General features: G+C 37.6%; 1 protein-coding gene and 1 non-coding gene across 4 annotated transcripts in view; both read left to right on the forward strand.

Moving 5' to 3' along the window:
• Positions 1 to 23,717, forward strand: part of RAB3GAP2 (RAB3 GTPase activating non-catalytic protein subunit 2) — a 98,845-nt gene that overhangs the window by 45,562 nt on the left and 29,566 nt on the right. For 2 of the 3 annotated variants that reach the window (XM_045876866.3, XM_045876867.3), the window contains exons 9-21: positions 1,710 to 1,808; positions 8,801 to 8,949; positions 9,801 to 9,880; positions 10,029 to 10,118; positions 11,459 to 11,598; positions 13,398 to 13,614; positions 14,174 to 14,317; positions 14,531 to 14,613; positions 14,969 to 15,033; positions 18,271 to 18,361; positions 20,186 to 20,313; positions 22,657 to 22,873; positions 23,462 to 23,559. In XM_045876866.3, coding sequence (XP_045732822.1) covers positions 1,710 to 1,808; positions 8,801 to 8,949; positions 9,801 to 9,880; positions 10,029 to 10,118; positions 11,459 to 11,598; positions 13,398 to 13,614; positions 14,174 to 14,317; positions 14,531 to 14,613; positions 14,969 to 15,033; positions 18,271 to 18,361; positions 20,186 to 20,313; positions 22,657 to 22,873; positions 23,462 to 23,559 — 1,601 coding nt within the window. Of the gene's footprint in view, positions 1 to 1,709; positions 1,809 to 7,835; positions 8,506 to 8,800; positions 8,950 to 9,800; positions 9,881 to 10,028; positions 10,119 to 11,458; positions 11,599 to 13,397; positions 13,615 to 14,173; positions 14,318 to 14,530; positions 14,614 to 14,968; positions 15,034 to 18,270; positions 18,362 to 20,185; positions 20,314 to 22,656; positions 22,874 to 23,461; positions 23,560 to 23,717 lie in introns of those variants that run through there. The other variant, XM_054507911.2, reaches the window with a different exon arrangement.
• LOC123847255 (small nucleolar RNA SNORA36 family) lies at positions 3,627 to 3,758 on the forward strand. The gene has a single exon (XR_006791496.1). It is a non-coding gene; the product is annotated as a small nucleolar RNA SNORA36 family (small nucleolar RNA).

Below are 23,717 nucleotides of genomic sequence, written 5' to 3' on the forward strand. Positions count from 1 at the left end.
TATTTCCAGACTTGGGGGTGAAAAGGGCCCAAATAAGAGTCCTTACTCTTACTGCTCAGAGTTTACCTTTGGAAGAGAATACAGAGCAGAGTTGTATTTCATCAAATTCAAGATGCCATTGTTTGTAGATGCACTAGTATTTTATGTACCACAAAGCAGCAAAACTGCCAGAGAAAAACACATCATCAATTTTACGATCCCAATTTTAGAAAAGCCTTAATTAAACACAGTGAAAATACCAGGACTAGTGTAGACTTCCTCCTTTTCTTCTGGGTTTGGGTAGAGGGGCCTTAATGGCCCTAAAACAAAGTTTGTTTTGTTTGCAGATTGATGTGATTGGTAAAATCCTGAAGTTTTGGTTATGTGGGTCTTTAATATTACATACTTTTCTATTAGGCCAGAACTTGTTTGAATTTTTATACCTATTTTCATAATCTTTTAAATTATTTAAATTTAGGCACAATAAGCATTATTATCTTGAGGTCACTTAAAGTAGTCACCATTAATATGTATACCTACAGAGCCTGGCAGTTTTCTGCAGGTAAGAATTCAGTCAATGAAATAAACTAGAAATAGATGATTATGATTGGTATTGTCAGCCATTTAATTTTTATTATTTTTGAATTCCTGTTTATTTGTATGTTTAAGACCATAAGACCATTTTGTCTCCTAGGAAGGCAGTAAGCCATTTAGGGCCCTCTTATTGTAAGTTGCTCTAAAAAGAATTCTGATTGCATAGCCAAGAAATTGTTGTGCTTTTTATTTCCACATATAGGGAAATTCTCTTTTCCTGGCCTTACTGTCAAATCTGAAGTGCTTAGAGGAATATATTTTTACTTATAATAGTACTTTCTAGAATAAACAACCAGAATCCAGCTGTATTCTTTTTGGTTTTTTGTATGCTAGGTGTTTTTTGTTGTTGTTTTTGTTTTTTAAGATTTTATTTACTTGAGAGAGAGTGAGCACAAGCAGGGGGAGCAGCAGAGGGAGAAGCAGGCTCCCCACTGAGCTAGGATCATGACCTGAGCTGAAGGCAGGCACTTAACTGACTGAGCCACCCAGGCGCCCCCAGCTATATTCTAATATGTAGCATGAGAATTTACTGATAAATAGGACCTTGTGCCTGATCCTGTGGCAAGAAGTGTAATAATTGCTTTTTCTTTCATTACTCATTAGGCAGAAATACTGAGCAGTGGCGGGCATTTTATTCATTCTTTCTGGCAATGCTATTGCTGTTAACGTGTCTTTCTTTCAAGGCTGGCCGTGGTTACTTGCCTTACGGACCTTGCTGTCTGGGCGCTCCTGCCCGGCATATCATCAGGTTTTTAGTTTTTCACCAAGTTAAGGCACTATTAGCTGTTCCCAGGATTTTATCCACTGTCTTTCTCAGGGGGAAGAAATTAGCTTATTTGTCATCAGTTGCAGTTTGAATTCACCTTAAATTTTAGTAATAGTCTAGGGTTTTTAATTACCTTCTCCAATTACATTGAATTTTCCAAAAATCTCTTGTGACAGTCAACTTACCCTTAATGTTTGCATTTTACACGTATTGTCTTGGCATGAATAAAGTTCACTTTAACCTTGTTTACATTGCCTTGCCTCATTATTATCATTTAAGCTTTAGAGTAATAAATCAAGTTATTCCATTTTTAATGGGTTTTTGTAAAACTTCATTATAGTTTGGATTGTTTGCTTTTTGTCTTTAACAGCTGCAGCATCAGGCAATGAGAACATACAGCCTCCACCGTTAGCTTATAAGAAATGGGGCCTCCAAGATATTGACACTATTATTGATTATGCTAGTATTGGTAAGCATTACTAGTTGAAATTTTTATGCAATTTATTTTTTTTACTTTTTAACTGATGGGTCTCATTTATTAGAAATGTACATTTATTCTTATGTGAAAAGAAAATGCATCGCCTTTAGTGAGACATTTGGAAGTTACCCCAGACTTACGGATTATGATAGGTGTATGTGTTTAAGAAGTGGTAGCAGTTTTAATAATTATGTCTACAGCAGTATCGAGCAGTTTTTAAGTCTTTCACTATTTGTCTGAATTTTTTTTGCGGATAAGTTTAATCCATGTAATTACCATATAGATCAGTCTTCTAAAAATATAACCTTTAGACCAGCAGAATATAGATAAAAACAGATTTCTCCTAGCAAGCATATTTGAAGACTCACTCTGTTGGGCATTGGGAACACAGAAATGAAAAGACATGGTCTCATCCAGGAAGCGTGAGTTGAGTTGGAAGACACATGTGAAAACAATTGCAGGACTACAACAGTAGTGGACGAGGGGACCAGCGGGAATGGGAGCAGAGAAGCCCCAGACACTGAGGGAAATAGGGAGCAGGAGGCTGACTCTGGTCTGACATTGGAAGAATGAGTAGGACTTGACCAGGAGAACAAGCCCAGAGGAGGCATCTGGTCGACCTGTACACAGCCTGGGGGTGGCAGCACAGTGTCTGCTGTAAAACTAATGGGCACTAAGGACCACTGACAATGAGCATGTAAACAGGACTCAGATTTTGACGGGCTTTGTATGCTGTGCAGAGAATTTAGAACTTTCTCCTAGCAGCATTGAGAGCCGTTGAAGAATTCAGAGCAAGAGAATGGTGTTACCACTTGGCCTGTTAGAAAAATCACTTTGGTGGAACTTTTTAGAGGCTGTAATATAGGGGTCAAGACTAGAAACTAGGCACAGTAAGGAAGCTGTAATTATCTTGGTAAGAAGTAATCAGTTTCTGAATTAAGGTAGTAGAAATGGGGGCAGAGAAGAAAATACTACTTAAAAATTGTTTTTTTCCTGTGTATCAATATATGCTTGTTAAAAAATTCAAATAGTACATAAATATATAAAAAGAAAAAGAAAAATATCCCCTTAGCCCTACCATCCAGAGATACTCACCATTGGCATTTTGGTAAGCATCCTTACAGACTTGTGTGTGAAATGCATGTGTAATATATATATGGTTATATAGAGAAATAGGTTTTCAAAAATAGGATTATATCATATCAACTATATTATAGCTCTTTTCTAATCAGTGTATTTAAAGAGCCTTTCAATCAATTTTGCTGACACCCATTTTTATCAGGGTCCTAATAGAAGACAGATGGCACCCTTGAAATAGGACAATTGAAACACGTTTTATTTATAGAGAAGCTGTCTAGAAAGATGTGGTGTTGGAGAACCACAAGGGATGATAGAGCATCTCAGGGTTTCTTAGCAGCCCAGCTGTTGACCACTCCTAGGCCAAACAGGGTGAGGGCTTGGAGCAGTTCCAGAACTTGGAGATGACGAGTAGAATCAGCATCTTAAGAGCAGGTTGACTTTTGCACAAATGTCACAGGGAAATAGGTATCCTGACTTCAGTTTCCTTTCTGTCTTTGCTCTCCTGATGAGACTTCCCATTGTCTGAACCCAAGTGGAGGTCACCATAATGTATACACACTGGCCCCTGGGAGTGGGTGGGTAGAAAAGGAACGAATATGAATCCAAAGAGTCAGAAAGAAAATACCTGACACACAGATCTCTTTGTTTATTGTTGCATAGTTCTCCTGTGGAATACTCTGCAATCAGCACTTTACTGGTAGACAGTTTGTCTTTACTTTTGCTGCAAAATTCCGAAGTGTTGAGTTCAGTTCAGGGTAGCTTCCCTGTTCTGTTAATTGAACTTTGGAACATTGAAACAGGCTAGGAAAAATGATTGGATAGAAAATATTATTCTATTCATTTATCTCCCAGCCTACGAAATGATTTTAAAAAAAGGTACAATGGGGAGGCACTTGGGTGGCTCAGACGGTTGGGCATCTGCCTTTGGCTCAGGTCATGATCCCAGGGTCCTGGGATCGAGCCCCACATTGGGCTCCCTGCTGAGTGGGGAGCCTGCTTCTCCCTCTGCCTGCCGCTCCCCCTGCTTGTGCTCTCTCTGTCTCTCTCTGTCAAATAAATAAAATCTTTAAAAAAAAAAAAAGGTACAATGGACTTTATTTTGCAAAACTTTATGTAAAGTTTTGATGAATTCATTCAACAAATAAGTGAATACCTATTATGTCCTAGGTGTTAATTAATAATGGAGCTAGAAATACAAGGCAGACAGGACCCTACCCTGATGAAGCTTACATTCTGGTGATAGGCAGACACACAGTGAACAATGGAACCAAATTAATAATTTGGTAATATCAAAATGTTGGTATGTATCATGAAGAAAATAAGCAGAGGGTTATGATGGAGAGTAAAGAGAGAGGGCACATCAGGTAGACTGGTGAGGAAAGGTCCCTCCAGGGAAGTGACATTCAGACTGAGATATAAAGGGTGTGAGAAGGAGCTAGCTATGTGAAGAGGTGTAGGAAGAGCATTCTGGGCAGAGGAAGCAGCAAAAAGATAAGCCTGTGGAGCCTCAGAGTCCTGAGAAACAGGAAGGAGGTCCATAATGACTTGATTGTTAAGAGTAAGGGTCAATGGGACAAGGTCAGTTTGGAGATGTAGACTAGGGTCAGATCACATAGGGTAAGGAGTTTGGATTCTATTCTAAATATGGTGGATGTCATTGATGGAATCTAGGTATGGGATATTTAAAATTATCCTTCTGACCTGCTGCTTAGAGAGAGGCTTGTAAAATAAAAAGTAAAGGCAGGAAGACCAGGAAGGAGTTTGTTGCAGGAGGGGAGAATGACGGCTTTGCCTACAGTCGGAGCAGTGGAGTTGGAGAGGGGTAGACAGAATTAACATATATTTTGCACTTGGAGAGGGATGGATTTGAGAAATAAGAGAAAGGAAAGATTCAAGGATTTCTTAGTTTTTATCTTATTATTTATTTTAAGGATTTCTTCATTTTTAAATTTGAGAAAAGAGTGGATGATCAAACTTTACTAAAATGAGAATAAGGAGAAGGAAGAGGTTTGAGGCGGACAGATTGGAGTTATGTTTTTTACAGGTTAACTTCTGACACAATTCCACATTCAGATGGAGGTGTCAAGTGGGCAGTTAGACATACATGTCTAAAGTTTAGGGAAGAAGTCCAGATTGTTGATAAAAATTTGGGAGGAAAAGGTTGACTGTGGAATGCTTCATAGAATCCAAGAAAGGCAGAAGGTCCACTGGATTTGACAACGTAGAGCTCTTCATTAAGTCTGATGTGAGCACTTTAAGTGGTGGACCAGTGAGGATGAAAGCCAGATTGGAGTAGGTCGGAGAAGAAATATTTCCACCCCTACTTTCAAAAATTAGAAACACAAGAACAAGAAACTATATCACAGCATCTCCATTTTTATGTCCAGTCTTGACCTCTTCCTTAAAATTTATACTTTTTCCAGTGCCTGCTGAACTTGTCCACCTGAGTATCCAAACTTAACATATCCAAGACAGAATTCTCGATTTCCTCCCCTGAACCCTTTCCTCCTTTTTTTCTTCTATATCCTCTCTTTTTTTGCTCACACCAAAAGATTCTGAGTCATCCTTGACCCCTCTTTTTCTCATGTTTTCATCCAGCCTCCCATTTGTCTCTTCCTGCACGGTAGACCCTATCTGACCACCGCTCATCTCCATCACTGTTAGCGCTGTGGTCTGAGCCACCATCCTGTCTTGCCTGAACTATTGAGGGAAAAAACATTCTAGCTGGTCTTTCTGGTTCCTTTCTTCCATCTCTAAACTCTGTTCACCGGTTAGTAGCTAGTAGCCTTTTGAAATGTAAGTCATGTTTTTGTCACTCTTCTGCACAAAATGTTATTTATAGCAGCTTCTCATCTTAATAAAATCCAAAGGCTTTACAGAGGCATACCAGGCCTGACATTGCCTGGTTTATGGTACATCTTTTACCTTATCTTCTTTAGTATCCCCCCTCCGTGTGTTCCACCATGCTCGTCTCCTTGTTGTTCCTGAGATGCACCAAGCATCCTCCTGCTTGAGAGCACTTGTGATTGTTGCTCCTTCTGCCTGGAACATTTTACCTAGCTAGCCACATGGCGCTCTCTCACTTCATTCAGGTCTCTGCTCAAATATTATTTTGTCAAAGAAGTCTTCTTTGTCTACAATAATCTACTGTAGTCTACTGTAATAGACCTAGAAAATTATCCAATGAGTTTGACTTTATGGAAATTTATATTAAGATTTAAATTAATATAAATATTTTAATAATGATATTTAATACTTAATAGTTTAATATTTAATAGTGTATTTCAAATTAGTGTTCTATTTATATAAATATTATATTTTAATATGCATTTTAAACTGTAAATTATAATTTATAATATAAATTATGTTAATATTTATACTAAGGTGTTGCAAAGTGTGGAAAGGCCTCAGATGTTCAGGAAATACAAAAAAACCTCACAACTAAGGAAATGTAATTACAGTAGGCAGCTTATCTCAGCAGTGAGTAATATTTACATCATTCTTAATAATGAAAACAGTGAATGTGAATTTAATAAAAAAATTGAAATATGTGTATATTGGAAGGATAAGGTGGGAGGAAGAGGGACTGTCATTATGCTATATCTTCATTTACCTTAAATCAGTGAAAAGTAATGCTAAGATTGGTGACTCAAAAGACAGCGGTCCTCTAGATCCCACCATTTGGCCACAGTATAGAGAGCAGGACCGCATGTTAGATAACAGCCCAGGGGTTTAGTCAGCAAGCTGTAGACTGTGGGAGAGGAGTGTCACGGAGGCATGGGAGTTGGGGGTCGAGGAGGACAGTAGGATTTGGGGCTGGTCTTGGATGCCCATTTGTTTGTGAGCCTTACTCTGAAATCCAGGTGTATTTTCTCCCCCCTGGCAATACTCAGCTGTTCTGCTGTAAACAGCAGAGAATGCAGAAAGTTTAGGTCATCCAGGTTAGGATTCAGCCAGGTTAGTATGTGAGAGAGACACAGGGCAATTGTAGGTAGGTGTCTGCAAGAGAATGATTATGATGGAACACAAATCTAAGCCAGATAAGAAGGGAAGTGAATGCGGAAGTTGCTTGATAGTGAAAAAATAGTAGGATTAATGAAACTCTTGATGAAATTGTGGAATTATTACACAATGGGTTACTAGAGTAGGATAGAAAGCTAAGAGGAGGTCGTCAGAAGGTGGTATGCTTGAAATCAAGGTTTCAAAGGCTGTAGAGTTGACAACAGGATCTAGGGTGTGTGTGGCACTGAAAGTGGATGACTGAAATTGTGGGAAGGGGAAGATCACAGTGGTAAGGATGGAAAGAACTGATCAGCCATCTCTTTAGAATAAATTAGAATAAACCCACTTAAAATTTTGGATACATATTGGGAAGTTGTCCTCTGGATAGCTTGTAGCAATTTATACTCCCATCTATCGTATGTGGGAGTACAGAGAGAAGTTATTTTAAAACTTAAATTCCGATTTATATGCAGCACAATTCACCCTTTGATTTCATTCTGGTAAAGTCAGGCCAAACTTATGCAAATTTTTATCATGTAGTAAAAACATTTTGTATATTGAGTCATGAATTCATTCATGAATGTGAGCCCGGCATTCTGATCTTTTGGAATAGTCCAGCTTCTGCAACAGTTATTTCATCACTTTAATCCGTAAGTCCAGCAAATGGTTTGCTCATGAACTCCCTAAAAGTATTTCCTTTTCCAGGACTCTTTAGGAACAATGTGTTTTTGACCATTTGCAGACAAAGTAGAGGCAACACCTGTATATGAAAATTCCATTCTACAGTGTATTTGAGTTCAGAACTTCCCAACTGGTTATCCTCATGTACCATATGAGTACCCAGGTACCATATGTGTGCCTGAGTCCACATAGGTTGGAATCTTAGCAGTACATCTTTACTCTCTCTAAGCTTATTCCCCGGCCCCACCCCCACCCCTACCCCCCCCTCCGGCTTTCTCTCCCTGCCACCCAGGTGAATTTACATGACCTTGGTTTTTCCTCTGCTGCACATAGGCATGTGGGTGCCAGCATTCAGTCTGTCTGCTTTTGCTCTTAGAGCCTTGGGGGAATGAAAAGTTAACTCTTCCTTAGAAAAGGTGGGGGATTTCTGGACTACAAAGCAAAGGTTTGAAAGTGTTTGTTTTTGCTGTGTTGGGAGGGGTACGGGAGCAAAGATGCTCTCTCACCTTTTTGGTGGGAGTGTAAATTAGCACCACCTCTGTGGAATGCAGTAGAACAGTATTTAATAAAATTTTTAAAAACGTGATCCCCTCTGAGCCCACACTTCTGTATAAGAATTTTCCATACAGAGAGAGTTCTGTAGGTGCACAAAGACATATCAAAGATGTATATACTGTAGCATTATTTGTAGTGGCAAAAGATGGGAAGCAACCTAAATGTCCATCAGTAGGTCAGATCAGTTACGGTATGGCCGTACAGTGGGATGTTCCGAGTGATCGAGAAGAATGAGGCATGTCTCTTTGGTATTTTATTAAATGAAAAAATTGACTTGGTGTGCTATCATTTATGTATGTACAGCATCTCTGGACAGCAGCATAAGAGACTGTCTCAGTTGGGGCCTCTCAGAACTGACTGATACCTCTAAGTAAGGCAGACTATACTTTTTGTACTGTTTGAATTTTGTGTCTGTTAAAAAATTAATATTTAAATTTTGTTTTTTAGTATTTTATGGCTTAGAGGAATAGATGGCACTTTTAATATCTTACGAATATTTTATGACATTGATTTTGTAGCTTTTAAAAATGACTTTTATCCGTTAAATAAAACTAAGCAGTTTGCGTCTTCGAATGGAGTTGATGTAAAAATTTAATGACCTAAAATGACAGCGTCGTTTTAGTGCATTCCGCTCACATGTTGTTGCTGTTGTTGTTTTAAAATAGGTATTATGACTTTGTCCCCTTTTGACCAAATGAAGACTGCCTCCAATATAGGTGGATTTAACGCAGCAATTAAAAACAGTCCACCCGCCATGTCTCAGTATATCACTGTTGGGTCCAATCCATTTACCGGCTTCTTCTATGCTTTAGAGGTAAGAGTTTCCGCACTGATCATGAGTGAGGCCTCTCTTGGTTTTTCAGCTTGTCTACAAATTGGATATTGTGAGTTAGCCTTAGAAAGATTCATCAGTTTACATTTCTAAGTTTCACTGGAAGCTAAAACTGGTCTCCACTGACTTTCTTCTAAATTCTTTAGGTGAACTGAGAAGGTACTAAAGTCAGCGTAAAACAAACTTCTCTGTTTCTGATGCCCCAGGTTCTTAGTTGATTTGTCTTTAAATATTGATGCAGTCATCAGCAGCTCAGGGGTGTGAATGTCAGCCCGCCAGGGATTTGAGTAAATCAGGAATTGTAAAGCTGCCGACTATAGTAGATGTAAGTGGTGAAAATTGATTTTGTTCCTAAGGTAGGGGACCGTTAGGTGCTGGACTTGGTGTCTCTCATTTCTCGCTTAAAAAAACCAGCCTTCTCAGAATTGTCCAGACTATCTCTTTACTTTAATAAAAATATATATTAAAAAGAGAGAGAGAGAGGGACAGAAGCCAGTTGTATGTAGATAGGAAATCCATAGCCCTGCTAGAATAATGCCATCTTACTGTCCTAGTTTAAACTTTTTAAGTTAATTACAATTTAAGGAGGGAAATCCTGAAGACAAAATAGACAACAAGCAGTTTTACTGTTAAACTGTAGAGTTAAAACTTTTGATTATATTGCTGCCTCCTAAAACAAAGCTTTTACTGTGTGGTCTGAAAGATGCTGAATATTTTTGCTAGTCCAGGCTTTACAGCTTTACATAACTTTTAAAAGTAAGCCTTGTGTAGAAAGCATGTTTTGTTTCTTTGTCAGCTGTTCAGTTTTCTCTTTCCTGTGCCCTGTTTTCCAGGGAAGCTCCCAACCATTACTGTCTCACGTGGCGCTGGCGGTCGCAAGTAAACTCACTTCTGCTTTATTTAATGCTGCCAGGTAATTTTATCACAATCCCGTGTAAAGTCGTTTGTATATTACCTGTATATCTGTAAAATTATCTGCTTGCTTTTACCATCTGTTTTGGTCGCCTGCACGTGAAAATGCTGGGAGCGCTGCTTTTATTCTCCATTTTCTTTCTGTTCAGTGGTTGGCTTGGTTGGAAAAGCAAGCACGAAGAGGAAGCAGTGCAGAAGCAAAAGCCAAAGGTGGAGCCAGCCACCCCGTTAGCTGTCAGGCAAGTGTGTCACGCTCCTCTCAGGTTTTCGTATTTTAAAGAGTGTGCTGTTAAATTGATGGTCTTTCAGTGCGCTCAGTTGATTGGTCGATCTCATGAGTTTCTGGAGCTCTGCTGTCACAATATAAACTCCATGAGGAGAGTGGTTCTTGCCTGTTTTGTTCACAGCTGCCTGCCTGTCCTATAGTAGGTGCTCAGTGTGTATTTGCCGAGTGTGATTTTTTACAGATACCTATAATCTGAGCTTAAGTTGCAAGAAAATTTGTTTTGTGAGAGCTGTTGAAATTTTTTAAAGAGCTTAGTTTATCAGTAAGCTGTATAGACTTAAAAAGTGCTTAGTGATTTCTTTAAAAAACATAAAAACAAGGAGTCCCATGCATTCAAGCACTCTTCAGAGTGCAGGGTTGTGCTTTTTTATTTACTTCAGTTGTCCTAGAGGATAGTGTATGTGTCAGGTTTGGGGATGAGAGAGTGTGATTTTTGCTTGATTTTGTTTTAAAATCATTTTTATTACCTAATATAAAATACCACCAGGAAGGGAAACAGAATCCTCCCCCCCTTGTAGATGTTCTTCACTTAAGAGATATAACTAATTATCTGTTATTAAAATTTATTGAAGATGAGCCTCTAAGGTTTTTTTCATCTTTTTAAAAATATGATAACATCTCAGATATTTTCTAAATTCACTGAAGAATCAAGAAGTAAGCCAGATGGCTCTGTGCTTCCAAATAGATTAACAGCATTGGGGCACCTTGTCTCAGGGATTTCCCTCCTAACGAGTGCACCTCTCCTTTCAGAGGACCTCTTTCCTTTTATCTTACAGTTCCAGTAAGATTGGTTCTAGACCAAGAACATTTGAGAGATAATTATTTAGAAGAGGGGAAATTCTTCAGGCAGATACAGGGACGTCAGCAGGATATGATATCTAGCAGAAAGAAGAGATTAGAAATATGAACTTAGACAAAGATGCCTGTGTAGGAGCAAAATATTCCAAAATTTAATTGGTTATGAGGGTACTGTTTCCTATGATATAACAGTTAATCAAGAAAAGATAGTTATACTTGATATTCTCTAAAAATATAAGATTGGATATTTATATAGAAAATTTATGAAATAAAACTTAGGTGTTTTTATTTTATAATGGAAGAAACTTCTTAGGCATTTTGTGTTGCAAAATGTCTGGTGTAATTAGTTATTAAATTAACTATTAACCCATGCAGGATTTCTATTTCTTTATATAAAAGCAGATTTGACCTATTTTGTTTATGCAGTTCGTGATTCTGTCATCTTTTTCTAGATGGGAATTTGATTTGAGCTTTTTATTTTCTTTTACATAACAGATTTGGACTTCCAGATTCTAGACGCCATGGTGAAAGTATATGTCTGTCTCCATGTAACACACTGGCAGCAGTAACAGATGATTTTGGCAGAGTAATTTTATTGGATGTAGCTAGAGGAATTGCAATACGCATGTGGAAAGGTACTTCCTTATAAAAATCCAGAAAAAAATGTTAATTTGCTTTTTACCCCAATAGTTGAGCAATATTATCACCCTTCAGCTTCTGGTGGACTACACTGCTTAATTTGTTATGTTTATGCTATCTTTTTTTTTTTTTTTTAACATGAACTCTTGTCAGTAACACTTGATTTAGTAGTCCAATTGATCTATCCTTTAAGTTTGATTAATTTATAGGCACTTTTAATTCTCTTCCTTGTGTACTTTTCATTTCTCACTGTCATTGTTAAAGTCCTGAAGTCGGTTTCTTGCTTCTGTTACCTTCATTCCACTTCACAAGGTCATGTTTAAATCAGATGTTCTCTTCAAATCTAGAATGCTAAGTTTTTCAAACTAAAGATGGCAAAAACCCATCTTTGCTGACTTGACTTCCACATCTGTATGCTTGGATCAATTTACTTAAGTTTCTTAGGAGTCTGTCAGTTAGGAGCTCTAGTTAGCTGCTAATAAAAGACCCAAGTTCAGGATTGATATAATATGCCCATGACATCCTCAGGAACCCAGTTTAACTTCCTGAGCTTCCCCACTCAAGGTTATTTCATGGTTCAGATGGCTGCTGGAGCTCCAGCCTTCCTATCTGCAATCCAGGAAGGAGGAAAGGAAGAGGAAGAACTACCAATGGAGTCAGTCCACTTTGAAGATGATTTCCTCCCAAGCTTTTTCTACAGTGCATTAGACGGGACTCAGTCACATAGTCATACCTAACTATAAGGGAGACTTGAAAATATGTAGGCACACTGTCAACCTGAAAAAGATAAAATCTCTTTGACCAAGGAAGAAAGGAGAATGCATATTTTGGAATCATCTGGAATAGTAACATGTCAGCACAGACAGGCTACTTGTTAGAAACCACAGTTATGATGCAGTCTGGTTCTGTACTGAGCAATGTGAGGAATAATGGATTTGAGGACATTAAGTTACTCTGGACAGATTGAGACCACTGTCACCTTCTTGCCAGAGAATTCCTGCAGTGTTTACCTGGTACATGTTTAAGTGTCTATAGAGATAGGTTTTAGTGCTGCAGATATATCATTCTTCTTGGGGTTTGTCTTCTGAAATAACATGATGGGTGGTTCTCAGCAAGACTTTTCCAGAATATAGAAGACATAGGTACATCAGCTGGTCCAGATCCATTGTAGCAATCTTGTTGCTGGTACTGTTGTTTTTCCTGCTGCAGCTGGTGCAGTTTTCCCCCATTCTCGGAAGAGAGGGATCAGTTGCCTGTGGAAGGGGCCCCCCGAGATGGAAGACAGTGTCAGCTGTATCTCGCTCACAGGCCGGGGTTTCCTGCCACCACCTTGCACCGTATTCTCCCTGTCTGCTTAACCCGAAGGGACTTGAAAAGCAGAAAATCAAGTTGATTTTTCTCTTACACTTTTTTTGGACTTTTATTTAAAATCCAAACCTGATAACCTCCCCCGGATTTTTTAAAGGTAGATAATTTTTTTAAAGAGAAGGAGGGGAGAGAATGAGATTGAGGAAGGGTACTCATGATGCTGTAATGATACCTGTTTGTTTTTTGTTTTTTAAAGAAAAAGCAGTGATCAGGAGCAAATATAACAAAATACTAAGATTTAATAAGACTTGGTGATGGATTCAGTATTATAATTACTATCTTTTCTGTTTAAGATATTTCATACTAAAAAGATAATGTACTTTTATAGCTTTTCTTAAACCCCTCTCTAAAATATCCCACAATGCTTCAGAAAGCTGTGATCAAACCTAGATTAATTAATTAGCTTCCCTTTTCCTTGGTCTCCAAGGGTATCGCGATGGACAGATTGGTTGGATCCAAATTGTAGAGGACCTCCATGAAAGAGTACCAGAAAAGGCGGATTTTTCCCCCTTTGGAAATACTCAGGGTCCAAGCCGAGTAGCTCAGTTCCTTGTGATCTATGCACCAAGAAGGGGAATCTTAGAAGTGTGGAGCACACAGCAGGGACCTCGAGTAGGAGCTTTCAACGTGGGAAAGCACTGCAGGTAAGCTGCAAACCCTGGCATTTTCCTGGTTACAAAAAGGAATGCTTTTATTCAAGTCTTTATTAAAGCTGCTTAGTAGGTTGCAAGTTGTTTGAGAATTGCAGTGTTCTTTATTCTGGTTTTCCCTGCCGAGTGCCTGCTGTATAATTAAGGATTAAGTATTTAATAACAAAAAATCTTACTGACCATGATATGCTACCGAATTTAATAAAGTTACCTGTGGTGCTGCCATTTATCCCCATCCCTTACTTACGTTGTGGAGGCTCAAAAGGAGAGATTGCTTCAGATTCCTGTGGTGATGATGTTAAGTGAGGTGAGGCTTTGTTTGGCATTGCTACATAGGCCTGACTGTCCTCCCATTTTCTAGCACATTTTAACAAGGCAGAACTCTACCAGTCAGGATTTTACTTATGCTTTTGGTATCAGTTAGTGTTTATTTGCCCTATTAGTGCTCCTGAATTGATAGTAATGTAGGGGGTCCCTAGATATAATAAAAGCACTTTTGGCATTTCTCCTTTATCTCTAATAATCTTACCATATTGGTTTGTGACTTCCTCAGGCTTCTGTATCCTGGCTATAAAATAATGGGCTTAAATAATGTTACCAGTCAGAGTTGGCAGCCACAGACTTACCAGATCTGTCTTGTTGATCCAGTGTCTGGAAGTGTGAAAACAGTAAATGTTCCTTTCCATTTAGCACTGAGGTAAGATTCATCCAGTTGTCCCTCTGCTAACTTTTCCATCCCTTATTTTGCTCTTTGTTTTGTAGCTACCATTTTGTTGTTGTTTTTTTTTTCCTCATTAGATATCTTTAAAGTTAAATAGGAAGAATATAAAGGAAAAGAGTTGGAGTGTGTCAGATTTAGAAGGAAAGCGATTTCACATTCTGTAAGAATTTGTTGTATTTATTGTTTTAGTGACAAGAAGTGCGAACGAGCCAAGGACATGCACCTAGTGAAGAAGCTGGCTGTCCTGCTGAAAACAAGACCTCCTAACCTCGGTGCGCGTCCTTTAGCAAAAAAATAATAACGCATACCCTTTGTCATTTTCTAAATTAATAGCATATTGTAAATGCAGCAATCAGAATATTTCAGTTCATTTGTGAGCTGTTGTAACTCCTTGAAATAAGGTGAGGTGCAAGTAATCATGTATATTTTTAATTGGAATTGCTCTGTAAATATGAGGCATGCCCTCTGGGAGATACTAAAATTTGTAACAATAGAACAATAATGGGAGAGAAACCAGAAGTCCCTGAGACTGGCTGATAGCTACAAATATGTGCATTCTTCTTTCAGAATAAAGTTTACCTTGTAATAAAAGTGAAAAATTTACCTTGGTTAATTTTCTCTTTGTAGATTTGGTTGAAACACAAATAAAGGAATTAATTCTTGATATTAAGTATCCTGCAACCAAGAAACAAGTAAGTATGTATAATATGTGAACTTTCCTGCTGAGTAGCTGGGGCATATTTCTCTTAAGAAGGTCTTTATTTTCCTTTTTCCCTCCAAACATGACAGGCTAACCTCTTCTTTTCTGGTTTTTATTCACACATCCTTTTTTTTTTTTTTTTTAATCTTTTTTTTTTTAAGATTTTATTTATTTATATGACAGAGACAGCGAGAACAGGAACACAAGCAGGGGGAGTGGGAGAGGGAGAAACAGGCTTCCCGCGGAGCAGGGAGCCCGATGCGGCACTCAGTCCCAGGACCCTGGGATCATGACCTGAGCCGAAGGCAGACGCTTAACGACTGAGCCACCCGGGCGCCCTTCACACATCCTTTTTATATTCACATATGGAAGTTCCTGTTGTCTCTCTCCTTTCCTCCTTTTTTTAATTAACATTACCATACACACGTGTGCATGTTTGAAACACACACACATCTATACATAACATATACTCAGAATAAAGAAGAATAATGAACACATATGTGTGACCACCCACCTTAGGAAATAGAATGTTACCACGAACTCTGAAGAGCCCTACGTGTCCCTCTCTCTTTTGCTTTTTATAGTTGTATTATTTCTGTATGGCTCCTTTAGAATGTCGATGCATGTTCTGCCTTTTAAAACTTCGTGTCACTGGAGTCATGCTCCGTGTCTCCTTCCTGTGACTTCATTCCTTCAACAGTATGTTTCTTTGAGACGTCCCTGTTGATGCCTGCAGCTACAGTGCCATGTACCGTGTCTGCTATGCTTGGTTCACTCTCCTCCTGTTGGGGCATTTAGAGTTGTTTCCAGTTTTTTCTATTACAGTGATACTGTGATTATCCTTGTACATAGGATACTACGTATCTTTATGTTCCCAGGTGCACATATGCGAGAGCTTCTCTTGAGTTTGTACCTAAGAGGGGAATTGTAGTGTACTGAGCTTCTCTAGCTATACTAGTTGATGAAAGATTGCTTCTCAAAATACTTGCACTAATGTATGTTCCCACTTGTACCATGTGAGAGGGCCTGTTCCTCCACAGCCTCAGCATCCCATGGTATTGGCAGACTTGTTGCTTTTTGCCAGGTTTGTGGTTCTAATATGACAACTCACTGTGATTTCTTTTACTCGCACCCTCTTCTCCAAACCCCTCATAATGCTGCTCAAGTTCTAACTCTATAAATTCTTTTTTTTTTTTTTAAGATTTTATTTATTTATTTGGCAGAGAGCTCAAGCAGGGGGCCGGCAGGCAGAGGGAGAGGGAGAAGCAGGCTCCCTGATGAGCAGGGAGCCCGATGCAGGGCTTGATCCCAGGACCCTGGGATCATGACCTGAGATGAAGGCAGCCGCTTAACCAACTGAGCCACCCAGGCGCCCAAAGTTCTAACTCTTTAAATTCTTACACAACACTTCAATCCCTATGGATACCTCTGAACTCCTACTCTGCTTTTAGTCAGAACTGGTTAGCTAATGGCTACTTGTTCTCTAATTATTTCTTGTACATGAATCCTAGCTCACCAATTTTTTCCTTTTTACTTCTTTTAAGCTCCTCCAAGTAGGGACCTCACCAAATACATCAATTTCATAATCCACAACAACTAAAATAATGCTAGATATGTGGGAGTAAAAATTTAGTGAATATTGATTTCTTTTTATTCCCTTTTATTTTACTGTAGCAGTCATTTTTTAAAAAATACTTTTTATTGTTTTATTGTAGAACTGGCAAGTCCCTGTGACTTTTTTTTTTTTTTTTTTAAGAGAAGAAGAGTGCGGAGGGGCAGAGGGAGAGGGAGAGAGAAACTTAAGCAGGGCTCCATGCCCAGTGCATACCCCTACACAGGGCTCGATTTCACAACTGTGAGATCCTGACCTGAGCTGAAATCAAGAGTCAGATGCTTAACTGACTGAGCCACCCAGGCACCCAAGTCCCTGTGACTTCTAATCAAGCTTTCCATTCTGCTGACAGGGCTAATTGGTTCTCCTCTTTCTCGGGACAAAGTCTCAGTTAATGAAAGATGACATTCCTATGACAAGGTGGGCATCCAAGAGAGGTAGTTTAGAGAACCTGTGGTAGAAAGGGAGGGTTATAACCCAAACAGGGCTTCTCATTTTGATACCATCTTTCTTGTCTTACTTCATGGAACAGCAAAATTGGAAAAGTTCAGCATACTACAGACTGTCTTCTTGACCTTTTTAAAAATTATTATACTACTGAATTGTGTGTGAAACTATGAATTTTATAAAAAATGCTGGAAAAGCTCATAGTTCAAGTTGTGTATTGTTTTTAACACTAAAGGGAAAAAACAGTTCAGGCTTTGGAAGAATGAATAAATAGGCAAGTGGTAGACAGAACAGAGACAATTGCGTTTTGCTGGGTATTTGCCTTTTTCAGTCACTTTCTTTATATCCACCATGTAGTTGCCTCATCATGGGCTTGACCACCCTCTTGAGCCACCCTTAGAGCCCCATTTCTTACCTACACACACACACACACACACACACACACACACACACACAGGTGGTTGTGTTAAAGTCTTTGTCTCATGGTACATTCTCAGCCAACTTTTGAAATTATTTAGTCTTATCAATAAAAAGCCAGTTTAATGGCCTAATATGAAAGGATAAGTATGAACTTTAACTGCTGTGTCTACCCATTGGTGATTCTGATGGTTGCTTCTTTAGGAATAAAGAGAGATTTTGGAATTGGTGGTGAAGGCTCTTAAGTATCTGCTGGGGGAGGGGCAGGAAGAGGAAGGTGGGGTGAGGTAGGGAGCATCTATATACCTTGCATGGCCTGTATATTCCCCCAGCCATGCTCAAATGCAGTCATTAAACAGTAACTAAGTTGTCAGCTTTCATCATTGACACAACAGTAACAGCCTCTGCTTTTCATTTATGCCGTGGAGTGTAGACTTACACTCTTTTTATTGGTGAATAGCTTTATCATGGTCCCTGTTTCATCTTGGCCATTCTGTTAAATACCAGTAGCCTTCTAGTTGTTTCATTCTGGGTCTGGATTTTTTGCCATTCCACCATAAGGTGCATGAGATGAAATTGATTGCATAATAGATATGATGCAACTCTCCTTCTCAGGTACGTACACGAAAACATCTTAATTATGGAGCTTCCCTTGGAAATTTGGGGTACTGAAGGTGTTGGCATAAATATGAAATTTAAAAAACAAAATCGTTGCCTTCTGATTGTTAGAATTGCCCAATATCTTTCTTCTAGGCCTTGGAAAGCATTTTTGCAAGTGAACGATTACCATTTTCCTGCTTTAGAAACATCACTCAGACTTTAATGGACACTTTAAAAAATCAAGGTAATAGGGTTTGTACTGATTGGAGGTTCTGGTCTTCAGATTTTATAATTCTGATTATAAAAAGCTATTCCTGTTTATGATATCATCATGTTACTTCAATGTGGAAATACTACAAGAAATAAGGAAACTTATTTCATACCTTTAGTATTTGGAGACTTTTTTATTCCCTACTTGGTGTATGCAGCTGATCTTCATCTGAGCTTTCTCTGAATATACTGTTTCTTTCTGTAAATATTTCTCTTAAAACTCTTTCTACCCTGAGGAAAGACACCGGTATAGGATGGTGAGAAGTGGTTATTTTGTTACAGTCAGCATGAGGGGAGGAAGTTAGCTGGTGGTCTGCAAAAAACAGTGGGGCTTTCTTGCTTTCAAACTGTCTTTTACTTAGCTTTATGGAAGGAGAGTGATTCCTGTAGATGAAGCATTCTTTAAATTTGTTTTGACTGAGATAATGATTTAAAAAAAAAGTACACTTTGAATTAACGTTCTGTTACTGTATGGAATCCACATTTTCTCCTCTACTTCCCTCATGAACAGTAAGGACTTCCAAAATTGGACTCTAAGTAAATTATTAGCTCTGAGTTTGCTGGTTGTTTTTTACTGTTCAAAATTTGTCTGAAAAAGAACTACATCTCTAACTGTGGGATTTTAACTCTGTACTCTGTCCAGCTGACCCAGCAAAATTCAGTTTATTCTCAATACCTAACATAAATTAAGTTGTAGTGTGTAATGTGCAGACTTCATCTAGCTGTGACTTTTTGCTTGTCATGTTAGTTATATAAAGCCAGCTTTATATTTATCTTTAAGCCAACTTAAAGTGGCTTAATAAACAGATCATAGTATCCCCTTTCAAGACTTTAAGCATCCTAATGTTGAGATTTTTTTTCAACCCATATTGAAAGCTGACTTTTGGAAAATAGTGAATTTCTTTAGTATATACAGCTTGTTAGAAATACGTCTTTTAAAAAGCATAGTATGTTTATAAAGCTCCCCCATCCCTCCAGGCTTTACCGAAATCTCAAAATTTATTGAATCAGAATTTATCTTGCACTGGACGAGATAAAAGTAAACCAAATACCACTGTTGGAATTCTATAAAATCATCACCAGTTTCAAGTTCTACCCATAATTGAGATTCCTAAAAATTTCACCTATTTAATATGCTAAGTTTTATTGTAGCTATACCAGCTCTTGGAGGTAAAATCCCTGCCTTTTAAAAGAGTAGTTGTTTTATATTAGATGATAAATATTTAAATTATCATGAGGGAATGTATTATATAGAGAGTATTTCTCTTTTTTAAGAAAAATAAAAAAGCCTGATTGATGGAGAATGTTAAGTAGAATTGTACTTTGGTCTCTTTGCCAGCCTTCCTTGAGGATAAATCTGTTACAGTCCAGAGTTTGTGCTTGAATTCTGGTATCTTTGACCACCATGATAACAAGAGCCAGGCAGCTTTCTATTTGTCTGTCCTCTGTGAACAGAATGGGTGGCATATGAATTATGGGGTGAGGGAGAATATTTTCAAAGCTGTTTTCAGATCATTTTTTAAAAATTTGAGTATTAGACTAAGATAGCTCTTTTTTTCTTTTTCTCCACCCCCTCCTCCACTAGTACTATGCCTTATTTCATTAAAAAATTTGGACATTTTTCCATGATGAAAAAATCATCTTTGTCTTAGTAATCTGTTATAGCTTAAGTATCTCAGTATTTAATAGACTAGAACATCAGAGAAGTATAAAATACTATGAGTGTTAATGAAAGAAAGACCTTTTTATAAGTTTGTTAAATATATCTCTTTAATGTATTTTTTCTTCCACCTTTTAGAGCTTGAGTCTGTTGACGAAGGATTGCTACAGTTTTGTGCCAATAAACTGAAATTACTCCATCTTTATGAGTCTGTCTGTCAGTTAAATTCCCTTGATTTTCATTCAGACACACCATTCTTGGATAATGTGAGTAATTCCATTCCTCATTATACAAAATAATCTCTTCGATTATTTTTAATTTTTTCATTCATAGTAAAGATGTAGAAAATTGAGAATTTTTATGAAGGGTAAAGGTGTGTTTTCTTTATAAGACCTCCTGCTGGCTCTCTGTGCCGTAGTGCTTTGTATTATTTATGCCAAGATATTACAGTTTATTGTTAACCCATTTTCACTATCTTAGAAGCATTTGGTTTCTCTCAACTCATTTTTTCAGGTTGTTTCTGACAACATAACTGGACAAGATTTGCCAATTAAAATATATTCAGTTTACTGAAGTAGCAAAACTTTAATTTCTTTTAAAGAAAAAAAAAAGATTTTGCTAAACAGAAGAGACTGGGTGTTCAGTGGTGTTGTGAACAAACTCATACAGCTTGTTCTCTTGTCTATTACATCATACTTAAATAGAAATTCTGTCTTACATCAAAGTGTTTAATTATAGTAAATGTTCTATGTTCTCATTCTGTAAAACATTAAAAAAATGGCAGTACCTTGTAATCTTCATTATGGTGCAGTATTGGTAATTTCTGGGGCATGTATGCAAAATTCTTACTTTTCATACAGAGAAATAGTTTCCGTAATAGAGAGTAGAGAGAAAGGTTGTCCTCTCTTTCTCTCAGATTACCGTGTGACTGTGGACAGCCTGCTTGCCTTTAGGGTTCATGTCTTCCACATATCTAAAGGAAAATTATTATTTAAGTGATTTTAGTGATTTGTCAAGTCACTGATAATATTTATAAAAAATTATCTGGTGTATCTGAAACTTAATTGAAGTTTAAAGTGGAAACCTTTTATTTTATACATACGTGAATAAAAATTTTTAAACAGAAAAATGGGAGATTTTCTCTCTATTGGAAACTACTTAAAAATTCTAACAATTTTTTTATTCTTGTGATTATAGATGGATTTCATAAAGCATTTTAACAGCCTTCATAATATTCTGTGATTGCTATTATAAACAACAAAGCCATTTTTCAGGATCTTTTTGTTTTTCTTTCTACTTCAGCAATAGTATAAAATCATTTCAAACAATAAGAAGGTTCAAGTTGACTAAATTATGTCTGCAGGACTGCCTAGATATTTCATAGATTCTCCAATGCCTAATTTTTTCATAAGATCCAAACTTTCCTACCTCACCAAAGAAAGTTAAGTATATGTCGTTAGTAATCCCCTACAGAATTCATTTTCACTTGATAGCCCCAATACAGTATGTAAAGATAAAAATTACAAAATTTAAAGTTATCAGTTGGCTGATTACTCTTTATTATTTTTTGAAGCACTTTTTAAGAGTTAAAATTGTATTTTGCTGTGAACTCGTTTAGATCCTTCAAAAAATGTATAGTCCACTTCTAGGCTGAATGGCTAATCTTGTGCGTGTAAAACTGAAATTCAAGTCTGGAAACATTTTTGTTCCTATGGGACGTAGTTCATATAAGCTCGCTCATATATAATAAATTCGGTACAGCTTTGAACTACCGGTGTGTGTTCATAGCGTTCTGCAATTTACTACCTGTCTTTAAAAACATGTGGCGGGGAGAAAGTTTTGCTTGCTATGGTGAATTTAGGGTTTTTTAAGCATATGTTTGTATGTGTGTGTGTGTATGTTTATCCCTAATTTAGAAAAATAATAGTAGTATCAGGAGATGTTTTGCACGTATGGTCTGTAAAGATAGTTTGAAAGGTGGGCAGGATATGTCTCTAACTTTTTTTTAATTTAATTTTATTATGTTATATTAGTCACCATACAATACATCATTAGTTTTTGATGTAGTGATCCATGATTCATTGTTTTCGTATAACACCCAGTGCTCCATGCAGTACGTAACTTTTCAACCTCTGTATCCCTGAGAGCCACATAGAGGATGTATATGTAGATACAGTGAGGCTTGGTTTCAGTATTTTTTATTGTGTTTATGCTGCTTAATAAATAAACATTCAAATAGGCCTTTAGTTTACTTAGAATCACAAGAGTTGCAGTTGATACTCTGGCGATTTTTTTCTGATTCTAAATTAATGCAACTTTAGTAAAATTCAAACATTTTAGATGAGTATAGTGTATTCCCACGAAATTGTATAAAAATCGTACTTGTAATATGTACTGTTTCAAGATTAGTAAAAGTTACTTCCAATTCGTGAATTTGTGATTAAAATTTTAAGCAGAGTACAATAGAGCTGTCACAGTAATTGACAAGTCATCATTTGCTTATAGTCTTGCATTTCACTTCAAATAACGGGGTTGACCCTGATGGCAGAGTCATAGGAAGAGATACGGTGTATTCACAACCTTTTTTTTTTTTTTCCTATTTTTTTAAGGACTTGGCTGTATTACTGAGGCTTGATGAAAAAGAACTGCTCAAGCTCCAGGCATTACTAGAGAAGTACAAAGAGGAAAAAACCAGGACTGCTACAGTCCGATTTTCTGATGATAAGGATGGTGTGTTACCTGTAAAAACATTCCTGGAATATTTAGAATATGAGAAGGATGTGATCAACATAAAGAAAATAAGTGAAGAGGAGTATGTGGCTTTAGGTAGGTGGAATGATAAAACTGCTCTTTGAATCCTGCCTCTTCTGGCGGAAAGCCTGGCAGGAGTTTACAGCATCTCAAAGGTTCAGTTTGTTTTAAAATTAACCTAAGAATTTAATGTGTATTTTTCAGTGAACAAAAACTACTCTGGATACGTAGGCACTATGTCATACAAGTTTTATTGGTTAATACGTGTACTAAAGAGACAGTGTTAGGTGATGATTTGCCCTCTGCTTTAAAATCAAGCAAACTGGGGTGCCTGGGTGGCTCAGTCATTAAGTGTCTGCCTTTGGCTCAGGTCATGATCCTGGGGTCCTGGGATCGAGCCCCGCATCGGGCTCCCTGCTCAGCGGGAAGCCTGCTTCTCCCTCTCCCACTCCCCCTGCTTGTGTTCTCTCTCTCGCTGTGTCTCTCTCTGTCAAATAAATAAATTAAAAAAAAAAAAGTTTAAAATCAAGCAAACTGAAACATTAATTTCTTTTTTCCTCATGCTGGTTTGCCTCTCTGGGGATCTGGATTGCAATTCAGGAAGAATATTAGTCCAAATGGTAAGTAGCCATTGGTTAATGCATTTTGCTTTTGTTTTACTAGGTAGTTTCTTTTTCTGGAAGTGTTTGCATGGAGAAAGCTCTACCGAGGATATGTGTCACACTCTGGAGTCAGCTGGACTTAGCCCTCAGCTATTGTTGGTAAGCTTTCTTGTTGCACGTTTTTCTTCCCTTCTCATGTCATCCAGAAGTGTCAGTCCTTTTTTTTTAACCATTGTCCGAAGCATATCATAGAACATACATGAAAACCTTCCAAAAGTGATCGAAGAAATTTATAATCACCATATTTAATTGAGTAG

This window comes from Mirounga angustirostris, unplaced genomic scaffold (genome assembly GCF_029215605.1).
Source record: "Mirounga angustirostris isolate CCGP_5_RB_7025 unplaced genomic scaffold, mMirAng1.0.hap1 SCAF_6, whole genome shotgun sequence".
In the NCBI taxonomy this organism is placed as follows: Eukaryota; Metazoa; Chordata; class Mammalia; order Carnivora; family Phocidae; genus Mirounga; species Mirounga angustirostris.